At 42.6% G+C, this 18,535-nt stretch overlaps 1 protein-coding gene across 1 annotated transcript in view; it reads right to left on the bottom strand.

Moving 5' to 3' along the window:
- The window catches only part of BCAS1 (brain enriched myelin associated protein 1), a 70,667-nt gene that overhangs the window by 26,845 nt on the left and 25,287 nt on the right, over window positions 1-18,535 (bottom strand). The window contains exons 5-8 of the mRNA XM_040981051.1: window positions 10,945-11,112; window positions 9,988-10,032; window positions 7,577-7,711; window positions 4,226-4,438 (exon numbers count right to left, since the gene is read on the bottom strand). Of these exons, the coding sequence (XP_040836985.1) occupies window positions 4,226-4,438; window positions 7,577-7,711; window positions 9,988-10,032; window positions 10,945-11,112 (561 nt within the window). The remainder of the gene's footprint in view (window positions 1-4,225; window positions 4,439-7,576; window positions 7,712-9,987; window positions 10,033-10,944; window positions 11,113-18,535) is intronic.

The following is an 18,535-nucleotide window of genomic DNA, read 5'->3' as shown; positions in this document are numbered from 1 at the left end:
GCCAGTGACCAGACTGAGACGTGGTGAAGTGCCTTTGTGGCTTCAGAGCACACGTCACTTTTCCACCACAGTGATCTGTCTACCTCACGGGAAAACAGCATGGGAACTGTTGGAAGAAATTCCAAATATGTAATTTATTAATCACAAATACTCAGGCCTGTTCCAGCAAACAGACTTAGGCTTTTTCCATGACAGCAAATGTCTTCTTCTGCTTTGGTACACAAGGTGTCACTGGCATCAGAAGCTGCTCGTGGCTATTTCCTCACGGACACAGATGGTTCATACATAAACAGACCATGATGCCATCATTCAGCAAGCACTTGCAAGGTCCCAGGGGCTCTGTCTGCACAGAGTTATTGGTTTTTCATAACGCTGTGAGGTCAACAGCTTTTATTTTGTAGACAAGAAAACAGGGACCCAGAGTGGTCAAGAAAGGTGACTCATGCCTATTCAGCCCAATCTTTCTGACTCTGTTATGCAAGATTTGTCATCAACAAGACGATCTGTCTCAACCCTCTCACTCTTACAGATCAGGACAAGAAGCCAAGCAGAATACATCACTTTCGTAATATCCCACAGCAAGTAGCAACCTAATTAACCCAGAAAAATAACGGCATGTTTATCCAAGGTAGTTGGATTTTAAGAATTTGACGAAAGCACAAAACAATTTGAAATTAATTTCCTCAAAGGTTACTTTTAACTAAAGAAAAATACTTCAACATTCAAGACTATAAATCAAAATAACATGTACTTTTATACAGACAGCTTGTTCCAGGAAACATCCATTCCTGATGTCCAGACAGACTCATGAACTTAATTTTTTTTTTAAATTTTGCAATTAAAAGAGAGGGAATAAAGAGAGATTGGGGTTACTTAGTGAAATGAGTAACATTGTCCAGTATTTTTCACAGTCTTTACAAAGGTGCTTTTATAAACACAGGCATTCTAATGAAAACAGAAGAGTCCATTTGCTTCTCATTGGAATACAAGCCCTTTGCAAGACTGTATGCTTGACAATAGCAAGGGTAGTCATACTACCCTCCCAACACCTGACATTTCACACAAACTCTTTCACCCACAGACTTAAGCACAATGAAAGTGATATTATTGATCAAAAATAAAAATAATTAATAATTGGCACAATTGGCAGTATTTTAGAACTATCCAAGCCACTTGGACAGAACCCTCGGAATAGGTATATACTGAGACTCTGGGTTGATATGAGGTGGCAGTTCCTTATCCCTGGGTACTGGGACATGTGGAAAGTCATCAGTGGTTCCCCCTTTGTCTCTCCCTTTCCCCCAGAAACAACAAGAATAAATAGCAAATTTGGAAGCAATGAGTTCACCCAATTTTCCCTAAACCTTGATCCTTCCCACCCTGACCAACCATGTAATCATTATTAAAAAATAAAATTAACTAATAATTTAAAAAAGAAAGTGATATCATTGCACATGGAAAACTTTCAAATTGTACTTCCACAGGGAACATTTCCTTCCGACTGCGGACAAGTGATTTGCTTGTAAGGCATCTGAGCCTGATGATTTTTTGATAATCTACAAGAGACATAAAGCTGCATCACAGTGCAAATTAATTGGAAATAAAAGTGATTTTGCAATTGTGGAAATGAAGGCCAAGTTGTCTTTTCATTTGAGTATGTAGGAGATAGTCCGAACTCCAAACAGGAAAGAGCATGTTCCCCAGAGATTCCAAGTATAAAAGAAGCTCTGAAGACAGCGCTTTAATGCCTTTCTCAAACTGAATGGTGGAGAAAGATACAGTAGCTGTGGTTTCTCCCTCAACTCCCAAGCCCAGAGGAATGAATGACGGCAATGATCATGCACCCGCGACTTTTGGAGCAGGTGTGGGGTTAGCAGCTTTACCATCAATAACGCACTTACTGCTCACTTTGTTTCTTACCCTTGGCGCTGTTATTATCTGCACTATATAACAAGGAAACTCAGGTTCAGGGAGGTGGATTGGGACTCAACAACAGAGCACCCTGACTCCAAACTGAGTGCAATGTGAATGTTACATCACAGCCCTCTGCTTCTGCCTGGGTGGTTTGTGCCAGTGCCACCTGTCACCTATAGCTGCCCAGACTCCTGCCTTCGGCATCCACGGCAGGGTTGCTGTTGGTAGCCTCCTTTCTCCAGCGTTTCCCACCATGACTGAGCATGCTGTGGGAGGAAGCACAGCTCCCACTCCTGTCCAGTGTGGGACTCCCAGCGCCAGCCTCCTGTACTCCAAGCTTTCCCATTTGTTGGACCAAGACTTTCTGAGCACCAGACTCATCACATCTTCCTCTCCTTCCTCCCTCCTTCCTTCCAAGATGTCAGTCCCTCTGACCCTGGATGCTTCAAAGACACTTCCTATCAATGTATCTCTTATTCAGTTTCACCATGATACCCTGATACAGTTACACAACAATTAATGATCAAATCCAGGTAGCTAGTATTTCCTTCCCCTTAAACATTTATCATTTCTTCTTGTCCTATAACCTTTCCTTGTCAATTTCGTCTTGGTATCTGCTTCTTGGAGGACCCAAATTTATCATTACTTGTGTGACATTTTCCTTTTAATTGGATTTCTTTTAAAACTAAATACATTGGGGCCCGGCGCGGTGGCGCAAGTGGTTAAAGGTCCTCGCCTTGCACGCCTGGGATCCCATATGGGCGCCGGTTCTAATCCCGGCAGCCCCGCTTCCCTTCCAGCTCCCTGCCTGTGGCCTGGGAAAGCAGTCGAGGACGGCCCAAAGCTTTGGGAACCTGCACCCGCATGGGCAACCCGGAAGAGGCTCCTGGCTCCGGATCGGCATAGTATCGGCCCGTTGCGCTCACTTGGGGAGTGAATCATCGGATGGAAGATCTTCCTCTCTGTCTCTCCTCTCTGTACATCTGCCTTTCCAATAACAAAATAATAAAAATAAAATCTTAAAAAAAAAAAAAACTAAATACATTTAGTCATTTAGTCTTCCTTGAGCAAACTCATGGTAAATTTTGAGTTTAATGTGCAACCTGTATTTTTTGTAATACACCTTTAGAATATACATTATATACATCTATTATATATTATATATGAACATACTATATATGTATGGTACTTCAAATAGATATAGAAAATGGAAATTTCAATAGATAAGTTTATTCTGTTGCAAAATATTTTAAAATTCATGCAGAATTTTTATTTAATATGCACTTGCCAGGGTCTTTTGCAAGACCCTATGTGTCAATAACTTTAACCAAAAAAGTCCAAATTTGAACATAATACAGGCAGATAGCTCAAGCAGAACTTGTTCTCTACATAAAATTGCTAGTAAAAGACTTCTAAAAATAAGCCAGGGCAGTTGAGGAGGGAAGAGGAGCAGAGTAGAATGTCAGCTGACGTGATCCAGTTTATAAAAATCAAAGCTGCTTAGGTTGGGGGAAGAAGCTAGAAGGAAGGCTTCTGTGTGGCAGAAAACAAACAGGAACGAGACTCAGGAAGGAACAGAGCACACATCTGTATTTTATCTGCCTTCGCGGCACACCGAGTGGCATGCATGATTTGATGAAGTTCCCACGTTGGATTTTTCCAGCTCAGTGCATTTCCACCCCCTCACCCCAACTTCATTTGAAACAGGCCAGGATTCTGCACAGGTGCGGCTGCCCGGTCTGCGGGCGAGGATGACTAAGGAATGACTCTCACAATGACTCAGCCTCACCCACCTACTTCCTGGCTGTGTGCACTCCTCGGGGATCTGATTCTAGAGTGCGGGGGAAACAGCAGAGTGCGGGGCCGATTTCCGGCGGCAGGACACGGCCGTGCTCGCCCAAGGGCAGTGAACGGCCGGTCAGGCTGAGTGATTGCACCTGCTGGGGTGGGGCAGAGACCACGCATGGTTCATGTCGTCAGGGTGAGCATGCTCGGAGGACAGCAGGAGGAAGCCACAGGGACAAACCACCTGAGAAGGAAAACGAAGCCGCGAAAGCCCACAGCCCCGTCACGAACCAGAGGTCACTCACAGAACGAAAAGGTCTATTTGTTCATTTCCTGTTCATCACAGACGCATATTCGGTAACACGATAGGACTTTCATTCCTCTCGGGGGAACAGCTGAGTCATTTTGGAGAAGAAACAACAAGCACCCCGACTCCATGCATTGTTGGGCTCACTGATCCAACAGAGATCATTTCTCGGGTCACCTCAGCCCCAAGTTCTCAACAAAGGCTGAAAATCAGACTCACCTTTTTCCAAAAGAGTTTCCCCAGAGGCAAGGCCATGGGCCCTGGTTTCTCCTTGGTGCTGTCCTTGGTGGTCCCCGGAGGGGTCCCAGGCTGCGAGGGAGTTGCAGGGTTGCAGCCTTTGGCACCCTTGGCTGGCCCCGGGGTCTCGGAGGGCACAGCGTCTGCTTTGTCTGACTTGAGGTCAGGGGAGGTGGTGGGTGACTGAACAGCACCCTACAATTTTAAAATACAGAAGGAAGAGTCAAAATGATCTCCGGATTTTTTTTTTTTTTTTCAAATATGGGCAGGGGTTATCATGCTGTCGGTTTTCTTCGTTATTTTTTTTTTTTTCAAATTTCTATCATCAATGTGGATTTGTGTTGAAAGCCTCAGAAAAAGTCAAAGGATTTTACTTTAAAATAATGGAAGTATTTCTTGATTATGTTCAAGGAACTAATTCATTAGGAGCCAAGGTGATCATAAGAGGTACTTTCCTTTTAGAATATGAAATTCTTCCTTAGACCAATGGTTCCAATTTTTTGGTCATACACTTTCAAAATATGCACATTAATTTTTGCAAATATCATAAACACGTATTGTTCTAATTAGATTATAACAATGCGATTAGAAATTAAAGAAGGGTTAAAGTAAGTATCATTGCAATAGAAGTTCTGAAGTTTCTCTCGCCTGTGTTCCCCGTGGGAGGTCATGACCGTGGGCTAGAATAGAACATGGTGGAAGGGTCATGGATTGGAAGGGGATCCTCAGGGTCCTTTGGAGGCAGCCCCCATACTCCTAAAATGTCTTCAAATGTGACTCATTCTGCCCAGGTTTTCCCCCACTCCCTCTCCATCACCACTCCCCCAGTGCATGTCCTGCTGCGGGGCGTCTGTGTTGAAGCCCATTCCTAGGACATCTGACTCCGCCTGCCAGGCTCTGTTGATCTGTACTCTGCCACCTGAGTCACAGGATCCAAGAAGAGCTGGGAGACTTACAGTCACACTTTTTGTTGACATGAATGATTATCAGTCCTAAACATCACAGATCCCTCTGACCTGACCTAACCAGCCTACTCGTCTTCCTTTCATGATTTTGGCTCCAGGGACTTGTGACTCAACCCCTTCAATTTCCCAGAAAATCATATCTCTGACTGTACTGTCTGCCTGAAAGAGGAGGGGAATTCTCCCAGGAGAAATGGAGTGTGTATAAGTGTGGGAAATTTCCTATTTTTGGTGCTGGGAAGCATCTGATGCTTGACTTCTTTGCTTTAAGATTTACCTATTTGATGGTAGAGCTACACAGATGGATGGGGGAGAGAGAAATAGAGATAGATATAGAGATAGAGAGGGTCAAATCACAGGTTCAGGCCCCAGATGGCTGCAACAGCGGGGGTCAAAGCCAGGAGCCAGGAGTTTCATCTGGTTCCCCTGTGTGAGTACATGTACCAAAGTATGTGGGTCATCTTCCACTGCTTTCCCAGACATATTAGCAGGGAGCTGGACCAGAAGCAGAGCGATCAGGACATATACTGGCATTCACATGGGACCGTGGCATTGCAGGCAGTGAGTTAACTTGTTATGCCACAATACTAATTTTTTAATATATGTGGAAACCAAGGGCTATGATCTGTCCTATTCTAAACAAGGGGCACCATCTGCCCCCAAATTTGGATCCTTCTGGGATCAGTTAAGTGTCCTTTCATGGGACATTGTCTCGCACTGTGTCTAATCAGACGACAAGGGTTGTTGATAGACCTGATTTTCTGACCTTTGTAGACAACAGAATAATCTAGAAAGAAATAAACTATCTTATATGAAGGGGAAAAGACCAGTGAATTCTATCAAACTTCTGCATAAAAGAGGACTGAAAAAGTTTTGTACATAAAAACATTTTTCACACAGCTCAAGGCCAAGGCCTACAGTCCCTGTGTCGCTGTTACAGAATGCTTCTTCCACATCTTGCTAGTATCCCAGAATCCTGTCTTCTCCTCAAAATAACTGCAGATGCAATATGTGGAGCCCATGATTTTGGGAAGTCCTAGGAAGAATAATATTGAACTTGGGTGGTCCTCTTATGAACTTGGGTGGCAAGACAGGAAATTTTGTAGTGCATGAAATGAATATAATAATGAAATGCAGATATGGAAGGGAAAAGTCTCACAAATGTTCAAGGGTTTCTATCTAGAAACTATGGGAGATTCTAGATTCTCTTGTATGAGAGCCATGAAGGGCTCATCAGCAGCCACCTTCTCTCTTTATGGGACAAAATAAGCCTGTTTGGAAATTGACATCACTTGTCTATGTAAATATAGATTCCACTGTGAGAACGGTCTGTGGAGCTTCTATTTCTACACACAGTCCTGGGACTATTGAAGAACTTGCTTAAATACAATCATTCAGCTTGGTGGAGAGTGGTACACGCTTTTCACAAGTTTTTAGGCATACTGATCCAACTCAGGGATCCTTTTAAATGGTGGTTTCAGATGAACACTAAAGTCTTAGCCTTCCAAAAAACAGAGTTCCCTAAAGGAAAGTGGGTGTTGCTCTAACTTGTTAGGCATGTGGCTTTTGGCTGCCTGCATTCATTGTTTTCTCCTCCTGGGGTTCTACTCGGTTTCAGTGTAAGTTTAGTTAACAGGGGTAATGGATGAAACAGACCACAGAGTGATAAAATTGTTATCTTGAGGTTAGAAGAGGATTTCCCCGAGTGGAGGAAGCATACCACTAGCAGATCAAAAATTATTTTAGACTGCACAGAAATATGGTATGAAATAACACTCAAATAGTGAAAATACTTTTCCTTTCCACTTCTCAGCCTCTTTAATAACATTCTGGGGAAAATTTTAGTCTGGTACTGGTATTTCTTTAACATTTTCCTACCATTGGCTAATCGCCTTTTAATAAAGCTAGAAAGGAAAACTGAATCGGAACTTGCCACAAACAAGGAAGCAGGAACATAATACCTTTTTTTAAATAAGCCATATTAATAGTTTCCAGCTTCTAACAAAAAATGATTCTAGTTATCCATTCATGATATCACAAAACATTTTTTAAAGGTATATTTAAATAGTCATCAATTTCACTATAAAAGGACTAACAATAGTACCAGCTAATAGTATGGTGCCAGTGGTATGCGATGACCGACATCTGGGAAACACTAGGTTAGTGCCACAATCCCAGAACCCTGGTCCACACTCTGAGAAAGCAATCTGAGAGGTTTCTAGTGCGGGGAACTTCATCACATCTTCTTTCATTTTCCTTTAATCATCTTTTGCAGCTCAGTCCCTGTCATGGAGTGGAGAGGCAGGGCAATACCTTCCTTGGCGGTGAAGACCAGGGTCCTTTTCACCTTCCTGGTGAACAAGATACAGACCTTATGCCTAAAGAACTTCCTAAAGGCGAGTCCTAGGCTGGGGCTATCCAGCTGCTTTTTCTTGGGGCCTTTGGCCTGAGTCTCGGATGTCTTCTGACCGGCGTGTCCATCACACACAATTTCTGCTTTGGGTGCCTTGTGGGCAACAGCAGTCACAGCTTAGAGTTTTATGGTTAAACAGAACCATTTCCCCCCGCCCCCATTATTTTAAAAGGCGTGAAAACAGTGATAATGAACACTGGTTCATCACTCTTGTTTCACATCCTATCACGTGGATGTTTATCTTTTGTGAATTCTCAAAGATTATTTGTTAAACAGTATAATCACAGTCAACTTCAGGTACATATTGATTTTCATGTTTTTCAAAAGCCCAGAATAACACATCTCAAATAAAGAGAAAACCAAATGACCAACCTCCCCACAAAAACGAAAACAAAACCCAACATCTCTCTGCTAAATAAATAAAAAAAAAATTTAAGCTCCATCTACATGACTTAAAGTATTTAAACGAGAAATTAAAAAAAAAAAGCAAAAAACAAAGACAACACAATCCCTACTTGAAAGTATTAAAATACCTAATTGGTATTGTTACAGGGGAAAGAAAAGAAAATACCTCCAGACACACAATTTATTTTTATATGCTGGAGTCAAGGCAAATTCTGCCACTGAAAGGCATTCACTTCTCAAACCAATTTCCTTTGACTCAGTATTGGGAACCTAGTGGAAGCACCCACAAAAATTTCTATGGACATCCAGGAGGGCAATTCTCACAGGCAAATGAAATTTTTGGTATTAAGCAGTTCACTGGGCAACATTGGGGGAGATGGAACCATAACAGCCCAGCTACAATCACTCAAGACTGTTGACTCAGTACAAATGTGCAAGATTTTGTGCCTGGAATGCAGCCAGAAGTTGTCTGGGGCCAATGGGATGAACAGTACAGACTTTAAAACCCCCAAATAAAGCATTTCAAGAGAAGAGATGTCACAGCAGCAAGGTGTGGGAACCAGACTTGTAGGAAAGAGGCTTGTTTGTGGGTGTTGTGAAAAGCCCTTGTTCACCACACCTGCTTTTGAGACCTAAATTCACCAGTAACAATCTCTGCGCTTTCTGGGCAGGAAGATGACATTTTATCAGTGAGGTGAGTTCAGCTGGGGCCTCCTTCTGAGCCTGGGAAATGTCTGGGTACATGAGCAGCTGGAGCCATGCATCAGGCCACTTGGGAAACCATGTTACACACCCACATATTTCACCGTGTGTATCCTTTTGTGCAGACTGTGTGGTTTCCAACAATGCAAGACAGAGAACCAGAAGAAGAAGAAGAAAAAAAAAAAACTGACCCAATCATTCATCAAGCTTGACCCTAGCTGTCTTGTAGCAGATGAATACTTTCATAGGAAAATGGATGTGGATGTCTCAGTTATCTCGGCATTTCACCTATCTCACTCAGGGTCTTTATCCAGTTCCACAGTCAGGAAGACTTACATCTGGACAGATTAGGACCCACTACTACTAAAGAGTAGAATGGGCATAGCACAGTAGGTACAGATGCAGCTCTGTGGAGGTTAGACTGCCCGCAACTTCACACCTTCCAATGTGGGTAGCAGATCTGCGGGGCTGGATAAGCCATTTGCTTGTCCCAGTGTCTCTGAAAACACTTTCAGTTTTCAGAAGAAGCATGCAAGACAGTTCTCCATCACCAAGTTAAATTTCCCTACAGCTCTGTGAATTTTAAACCACGTGTTCCACTAGGGTCATTGGTTCTGTTTAGTGTGTAGGGAAAATGTCTTGAGGAAGAATGGTTTCAAAGCAAATTTATTTGGAGGAGAAACTGGCTGCAATTCCAGCCAGGAGTGAGAAGCTGAGGCTGTCCTAAGCCCGACTCTCTGCTCCACCTTGCTGAGGTGTGTATCCCATGACGACAGTTATGTTTCATCAATATCCTTGGCAGCAAGGACTTACTTTTTTTTTTGCAAATCACATAAAAAACAAAAGTTACTTTAAAAAAGAGAAGAATAACAGTTTTTTATTTTAGTTTAAATGGAATATTTTTTACCACTATATTCTATAAGTTTTTATAAGCATAAATAAAAAGATGGAGATGTTGATATAATTATTAGTCTTCTACCTAATTTTCTATAAGAAATTGGTTATTGGGACAACATCGAACCCAACTGGCACATCATTCAAGCTTCCCTTGAAAAATCTATTAAAATATCATTAATTTGAACAAAATATTTCAATGAAACATAACAATACCATCAATTTCTAACCATACTGTATGGATATGTAAATAGATAGATACAATTTGTATACCATAGTGCTATAATTCAAGCAACAATAATCAGATACAAATCCAAATCCAATTCTATGTGCAAATTCAAACACACTCAAATATCAAAACTACTTACCGTGTCTTCTGGATCTTTTTTTGCTTCAGTTTTGTTAGGAGAAACCTTCAAAGTTGGAGAAAACAAAATAGTAAGAACCATAGCTCTCCAGGGGGTCTTTAATTTATAGACATAGGCTGAGTTCTCCATATGGATCAACAGATAAATGAGAAACATTTAGTTTGTTAGAAACCCAAGGACTTCTGGACAATACAGAAGTTACCAAAACTGTCATTTTATAATGAAACACATCAGACCTTATGCATTCCCTAAGAGTCTGACCTCATTCATGAAGAATCTCTTGAAGGTCATTTCCACCTTGTCATGTCCGACTTTCCATTATGTCTGTCTTTGCTCCTTACATACATGAAGCTCTTGGATGTAGTGTGTGTTTCCTCCATTAGTTCTTATTTACCTTCTGAGGCTAGTCTTGATGTTTGCAAACAGCTCCTGCACCTTTGAGGCTGGGTAGCTATTCGTTCATTCAATCAGCTCTGTTTCCAGGCTGGGGCCTCTGGCCAACAGGGTCAGAGATGAGCAAGCAATGCAGAAACCTGGGCTCTGCTCTCTCACAACAGAAGGGGCAGATTTTAGATGTGATGAGGCAGAGATCTTGTCTTGCTGCAGGATTTTGCTTGCCATTTGATTGAAAAGGAAGGCTGTTTTGATAGCTCAGCAATTCCAGGATGTGTTCTCCAGTTATATTTATAAGAGATCATAAAACAACCCTTGCCAATAAAACCCTGTTATGATTCAGCTCCTGTTGCCTACTTTGGACACCCCCTGTGTATTCCTGGACTCCTGACTACAGGCTGCCTCCCTGAGGGCCTGAGGAGTACCAGCTGCATGGAAACGATAGTCCATACAATAATAATCCATTCAGTAGAGTAGGGTGAAATACTCCTTATTATTAGAATGGACGCAATCTGGAGCAGTGGAATTGAAAGTGGGAGCGGGAGAAGAGAGGAAACTACTTACCAGAGTTTTAAAGAAACTCATGATGCGACTGTTATCCTCAGTCGTGTCTGTGCACTGAAAGTCGGCCTTTGAAGCTTCTGGTTCGTCTGGGCCGTCAGGGACAGAGCAGCTCAAAGTTCCAATTTCCTGTCCTCCGCCTCCTCCTTCTTCCTCCCCGGCAGCTAGGTCCTGGGAGCAAAACAGAGTTTTCACGGATGCAACCTGTTGAATGTGGACTCTCAAAGTAATAGTTTTGCCTCGCGTTCGCCCTTACCCCCTAATTCCAGCCATACTTCTTCTGCCCACGGGTGCGCAGAACAATCAGCAGCCTGTGAGCGTCAGGCTTCCCTCCCTCCTGCTCTAACACAGTCAGCATTGCAGCTGGTCGGAGGGGCAGGGGTGGGCGCCCGAGCGTAATAAACACAGCAGTGCATGTCGGGTTCTGAACAAAAATGCTTTTCTCCAAGTTCTGCAAGGAGGTTGTGTGGGAGGCCAACGTTTCCCATCTTTGTAGCCTTCTACTCTGAGGATCCGCACATTATCCGCAGAGATGGTTCCATTTGAATCCCCACAGTGCCCACAGAGGTGGGCCATTTCAACCATCACAGGGTACTTCTGCCTTGTGGATTGTATTGGGGAGTTTATTGGCTCAAGGGACATGACAGAGGACAGATTGTTCTCCTCTAAACACTGAAGAGGATCGGGTACATTCTGAATCCATCTTCTGAGACTCATCTTTACCCCAAAATCAGGCCAAGAGGCTGTCACATACACTCTGACCACAAGCTGCCTCCCTTCTCTGTCTGCTCACATTTTGAGCTTCTTCAACCCATTCTTTCCTCAACAGATCCCATTCTCCCATGCTTGCCAGTCTGCATGGCTCCCAGGGCCCCCAGCATCAAGTTCAACTTCTGGCCCAGGCTTAAAGTTCCACTCTTCCTATGTGGAAGGTACTTTCTTCTTCCTTCCTTTTAGTCAGTTTTCTTGGAGTTTTTCAAGCATACCCAAGCTGTTTCTGGTTTCACTGATGATGTTCACAAGCTGTCCAAGTCGAGTGTTATAGGAGTGTTGAAATGGACACGTAACACTTTCTCTCTTCAATCACTCATGCATGGTTTTGTGGGTTTTTTTTTTTTTTGGTAGGGCAGAATTAGCATGAATGACATTTGTGATCCCAGGGTATGCACATTTCATACCTTGATAAATTATGTTTATTAAAATGGTGAGCTTTCCCTGGAGAGGTCCTTCATGTCCGTCTGTGTCTGCGGTTATTCGGTCCATTGCTGAGGGTGGTGGATGGTATATTAGACATGGCCAGGGAAGGCAGGCTATCATTCAGGAATGGTGGATATGGAGGCTATTCTGGAGGTGGGTAGAGCAATGGAATTGGAGACGACTCTCACTTCTTAGACTGAGCATCCTCACCCTTTGTCTTTATCCCTTTGACCCTGACAGTCCTTTTCTTCATCTCAAGACCTTGGGGACTCTGCTTCCCTCAAAGCACCTCCCCTACCCCTTGACTGGGAGAAGACAGTTTCCATTGACATGTCTTTGAATTCACTAATTATACACATTTATGAGCTATTGCGTGGCATTTCAACCCTTGTGCATGCTGTGTGCCCATCCAATCAGGGTAATACACATTTCTCCTTCTGTGATGTTGCTCTACAATTGGCATCTTAGAGTGTTAAAATATAGCTTGTATGCCTATGAAATTGTATCATAAAATAAAAATAAAAAAGATTTATGGAAAATGTGTATCATGAAAATCTATGCAAAGATTTAAAAATTCTTTGTACCCACAAAAAGTAGCTTGTATGACCCTCCTGAGTTTTTTTTTTCTTAATGTGAGGTACATGTCTATTCATTTTTTCTATGTTTTGTTTTGCCAATTCTAACACCTGTATAGGTTTGGGTCAGTTCAGTTGGGTTTTCTTCACACCATAAGTTTATGTCCCATTTCTTGGCCATTCTAGTAATTTTTGTTTGGATGCCAGACATTGTGGGTTTTATTTGTTTGGATACCAGATAGGCCTGTGTTCCTTTGGTTTCATATTTCTGGATAATTCTGGGTTCCTAAAGTCTTGAGTTTTGTTCTTGGATACAGTGAAAACTCCTGAGAACAGATTGATCCTTTCAGCTCTTGCTTCTGAGTCTGATTAGGCAGGACCAAAGCAGTGCCTATCCTAAGAGCAGATTGTTTCTAAGTAGTGAGGGAGCGCTCCCCTGAGTCCCCAGTGCTTTCCCAGTCTGGCTGGTGGGAAAAGACATTCTTCCCAGTCCTCTACATGTGCCAACTGCAGTCCTTCAATTCCTTTCAGATTTTTCCTCCTGACTGTTCGTTAGTTTCCTTATGTGAATGTGCTGATTAAGACGTGGCCCAATATTCTAGCAAGACTACAATGGACTTCTGGAGATGTCTCTTTGCATGTCTCTCACTTCTGATCTCCTGTCCTAAAATCAACAGTAAATGTTGCCGTGATATTGGTTAGTGTGATAATGATCTCAAGTATTACTTCTAAATGCAAAGTTAACAGACATTGATGACTCATGTCTTCTTTTTGATTTAGACTTGTGTCCAAATAAGTAATTTTGGAAACAAGGTCTTAGCCTCATTACCACGCACTGCTAGTTATTCTCACATTTTCTTTCTCTTCAGAACTCAGCAGGTGGAACCACCACTGTGAGCACTACTCAACTAGGAGTTCCTTGCAGGCAGGCACTGAGTGTCTCCCAGGAGGACCAAGTAGTGACTGAAGCTGCCCTGGAAGAGGTAGACTCTATGTTTACCTTCCAGCTTCACTTCCTACATCTGCTGGATACCAGCTCTGGTTTAACATGAGATTAAAAACCCAACCTCACATCATATATTCTGAATTTGCATGAGAAATACTGCATGCACATTTCTTAGCGTATAACTCCTGCTCTGTAAGTATGTAGTACATGTTGGTCAGAACAGCAACAAGGAAGCAATGGGACCTCCATGCATCTGGCAGTTCCTGACACAAAGTACATTTGTGAGCAGCATTTGCTAAGTGTGTGGGTGAGAAGTAGTCAGGGAACTCCTCTCGCCCTTTGTACATTAACTGTACTTGTACTTCTGCCTTCTCTGTCTCCGTGCCCATCCATTTCAGGCGTCACTCATATCTGACTTCTCCCACTGAAGTCTGTCTGACCCATGCCTCTCAAGGCTTTACCACCTTCTCTTGATTTCTAGGATACTGCTATGTTCGGCACTCACGTGGTGCTTAGCTTATGTATTCAGACTAACCTACTGCCAAAGCCCAGGCTGGAGTGAATCATTCATCTGCCTTAAAAATGGGGCTCCTGTGGAGTGGCTCCAAAAATAGATGCAGCCTACTTGGAGAATACCTTAAAAATAATAGTCTAGTATATATTCCACAGAGTTTACATTCAGCCCCAGGACTGTGTCCAAATGGAGCTCAGCTCTTTGGGAAAAATCTTATAAAAAAGTCACGGCTTCATAAAAATGAAAACAAGTAAATGCCATGATCATAAAAATCTTGTTAGATTTCCTACTTATTCCAGATTAAAAGTGCCTTTGCTGTGGAAGAGAGTTTTTGAAAAATAGTTCTGGGACTGGTATTGTTGCACATCATGTTAAATCCCTGCTTGTAATGCTGGGACTCCACACCAGAGTGACAGTTCAAGTCTCGGCTGCTCTGCTCCTGATCCAGCTTCCTGCTGATGCACCTGAAAGGGCAAATGATGAGCCAAACATGTTGGCTGCTCCTGCTGTGCAGCAGACATGGAGCTCCTGGCTCCTGGCTTGAGCCTGGCTTAACCTCAGCCATTGTGACCGTCTGGGAAGCAAATCAGTGGATGGGACATCTTTTTCAGTCACTCTGTCTCTATTGTTGGGTCTTTCTTACAATCTTTTTAAAAAGAAAAAGCAGATTTTGATGTGAAGTAGAAATTTTATAGTTCTATAGCATAACAAGAGTCCAGGTTGTTACATTAGTTGATAAGAAGGATGGCTGAACAACATGTTAATGGCAGATGAGCTCTGGTACATCACAGGGAGATGATTTTGAGGCAGTGCATGACAGGAGGACATGCCTTTGGACTGTGTTTTAGATGGAGTTTGTGTGTCCAGCACTATGTATTGAAACCCTAGTGGCCTTGCCATAGTGCTAGGAGCTGGGGCCTTGGGCAAGGACCTAAGTCATGGTGATGGAACCATCATGAGTGAGATCAGTGTTCATACAGAAGAGACACGGAAAGTGCTCTGGTCTTCCTGTTGTTGGAGGCTACAGGCAGAAGCTGGCCGATGGCAGGAAGCAAATGGTGCCCTCTAAAGTCTGCCATGAGATGCAGGAAGCAGAAGGCACCCCAGAATGCCACCATGCTAGTGCTCTGAGCTCAGACTTCCAGCCCCCTCCAAACGGTGCAAATCAACATCCATGTTCACAGACTACCCCGTCCACCACATTTTGTCAATTCTCTCAATAAAGACAATGTGCACTAGAAAAACACTTCTAGTCCCGACCCCCCAATATCATGAATATACCTGCTTATAGAAAGCCAAGGATAAAGCAGATCTTAACATTTAAAATTAAGATCCTACATAAACAATTTGAGCAGGTTTTTCAAGATGAGCCCATAGGAAAGCAGTTTAAGAGGTATGTCTAAAGTGAGAAGTTCCCCCACTAGGCTTAATTAAGGCCTTTTCTAGGAACAAACTAACTCCATCAATTCATCTTCATTCAGTCATCATGTCGAGGTATTTTGACTATGGCCACACTGTGAGGAGGCCACCCAGCATGCAAAGGCACCATGGAGCCAGCTGGCCCTGACCTAACCCCGGCACTGCCTCCCATATCTTCAATTCTGGGCATTTTCTTCACACATGTGTCTCTGTGTGCTCATTTGTAAAAGTCAGTAATGAATACCACCTGCCACCTCACAGAGTCAGTGGAATAATTCTCGAGAGGATTTGGAACAGTGCGTAGCATGCAGTCGGCATCCAATGCATCTTAGCTGTCACTATGGTTTCACTTACGGAACCCAGCAGGGAGCTGTGCAGCTTGCAAAGATGAAGCTGCCGTGCTCCTTCCTTCATCATCCTGGAGGATTCAGGGAGCAGTGAACATACTGCTGCTACCCACGGGACCTCAGCTTGCTGCAGCTAACAACCACATGGGAGAGAGAGAGAAAGAGACAGACAGAAAGGCTGAACGAGGAATCCTACAACCAAAGTTCACTCCTCAAATGGCTGCAATAGCCAGCAACGGGCCACTCCAAATTAAGGAACCAGGAGTTTCTTCCCACTTTCCACATAGGTACGAGGGCATGGGCAAATACAGCAAGGACTATCACTGCTGATCCTGGTAACATCAGATGGAAGAAATAATGCTAACAACGAGATGCAAACACTCCTAGCATGATATTAGCAAACGCATTCAGCAATATCTAAGAAATACACATTGTCATCAAGTAGGGTTTACTAGAGGTCTGCAAGCCTGGCTTAGTACGTGACAGTCAATAGATCTCTCACACACTGCTTAGGGACTAAAGAAGAAAACCAATAAGGCTATAATGATGGATAAAGAACAAGTATTTGACAAAACACAAAACACAATTTATGACTAGTACTTAAATAGAAGCAACTTCCTCAACTTGAGGGGGATCTACAAAGCAAAACAAAACTTTAGAGCTAACATTACTGTTATTTCTGAAAACCTGAGTGTTTTCCATTAAGTATAGCAAAAAGGCAAGAATGTTGCCTCTTGCCATTCTTACTGAATAATGTACTGCAAGTTCTAGGCAGTAAAATAAGGCAATAAAATAAGGTACACTCAGGCTAGAAAGAAAGAAATAAAACTGTCCCCAAGGAAACACATGGTATACTACTTTTAAAAATCCCATGAAATCAACAGATAACTCCTGTGATTAATGAATTCAGAAAAGCTAAAGGATGCAAGACAAACACACAAAAATCACCCATGAACACTGAAATTAGAAATATAATACTGTGCAAAAGCTGAAATACTAAGACTAATCTAACAAAACAAACAGAGTTTCTGAGCTAAAAATTACACAACACTGTTAAAAGCAATCAAAATAATAAATGATAAATATTTAAATAAATTATCCAGACACACAATGTTCCTTAACAAGAAGAGTTAACCCTGCCAAGATATCAGCCATTCCCAAGTCCATGGGGTGGAATACTAGGCAGCAATAAAAAGGGATTGATACACTCACTATGACCTGAATGACTTTCTAAAGAACAATAATGGAGGAAAAAAGCCTAATCAACAGGGGCATATATGCCATGAATTAATTTACATAACATTTTCTACGGCAATTTTCAAAAATTTCCCAAGTAGTATCTTAACTGCACCTCCAAACACTCACTGCTTTAAAAAAAAAAAGTTATTTGAAAGGAAGAGAAAAAGAGAGACTCTATCTACTGACTCACCCCCCAGATGCTCGCCACAGCTGGGGCTGGACCAGGCTGAAGCCAGTATCCAGGAACTCAACCGGCCCTTGCATGTTCAGACTACCCCGTCCACCACAGCTTGACAGTTCTCTCAACAAAGACAATGTGCACTAGAAAAACACTTCTAGTCCCGACCCTCCAATATCATGAATATACCTGCTTATAGAAAGCCAAGGATAAAGCAGATCTTAACATTTAAAATAAAAATCTTACACAAATGAGTGTCTTAACTAAAAGAAAGAACAGAAAAGTGTGCATTATATTATACCATTTGTGCACAAAAAAGGATAGCAATTAATGTTTTATGTGCTTGTATATGTCAATGAAACCATAGAGAGAGACTTTGAAAATGTAAACAGTAATTATTGAGGTGGCATTTGTGGGTGAGTATATAATTTGTAATTTCTTATGTTGAGTCAGGTGAATGTATTAACCTATTAAGATGAAAACAAAGTGAGTTTGGCTGCCACCTGCAATGCCAGCATCCTACCATCAGAGCACACTTCTGGTCTTGGCTGCCCCAACTGCTGTCTAGCCCCTGTTTATGTACCTTGGAAAGTAGCATGAGAAGGACCAAATACATTGTCATGTGGGTGACCCAGACGGAACTCTGCCGTCCACGTGGGTGACCCAGACGGAACTTCAGGCTCCTGGTTTTGGCCTGGAACAGCTGCAGCTCTTGCAGCCATTTGCGAAGTGAATCAGTGAATGGAAAATCTCTCCCTCCTTGTCTCTTCCCCTATCTTTGTAACCCTGCTTTCCAAATAAACAAATATAAATAGATAAACAAATTTAAACAAGCTGCATGGCTAATTATGAAAATTTTTAAAAATCTAGAGTCAGACTAGTCCCAGAGGAGCACCCAACCTTCGAACGGGCCATCTGCAGCCTAAACTTCACATGTGATCGGCCAGGTGATCTTCGTCCTTGACGACAAATGTGTCTTTACTATTTCATTGCAGACAGAAGCACATGTGATCTCTGGGAAGTACCTGCAAGCTCCTGTCAAAGGAACAGGTGTTCACGGGGTCAGTTTTGTTTTCATCTCTGAGCAAGCAGCTTGTATCTATTTTTCCCTTCTTTTGGCTTCAAAGAACAAGCAGACAGGAACACTGGTTATGTGATCACAGTTTGTCATGCTGAAAA

The sequence above is a fragment of the Ochotona curzoniae genome, unplaced genomic scaffold, assembly GCF_017591425.1.
Source record: "Ochotona curzoniae isolate NIBS_2020 unplaced genomic scaffold, NIBS_Ocur_1.0 contig_3520, whole genome shotgun sequence".
Taxonomy (NCBI): Eukaryota; Metazoa; Chordata; class Mammalia; order Lagomorpha; family Ochotonidae; genus Ochotona; species Ochotona curzoniae.
Note: the sequence above shows the minus strand (reverse complement) of the source record. Positions and strands in the feature narration are given on the sequence as shown.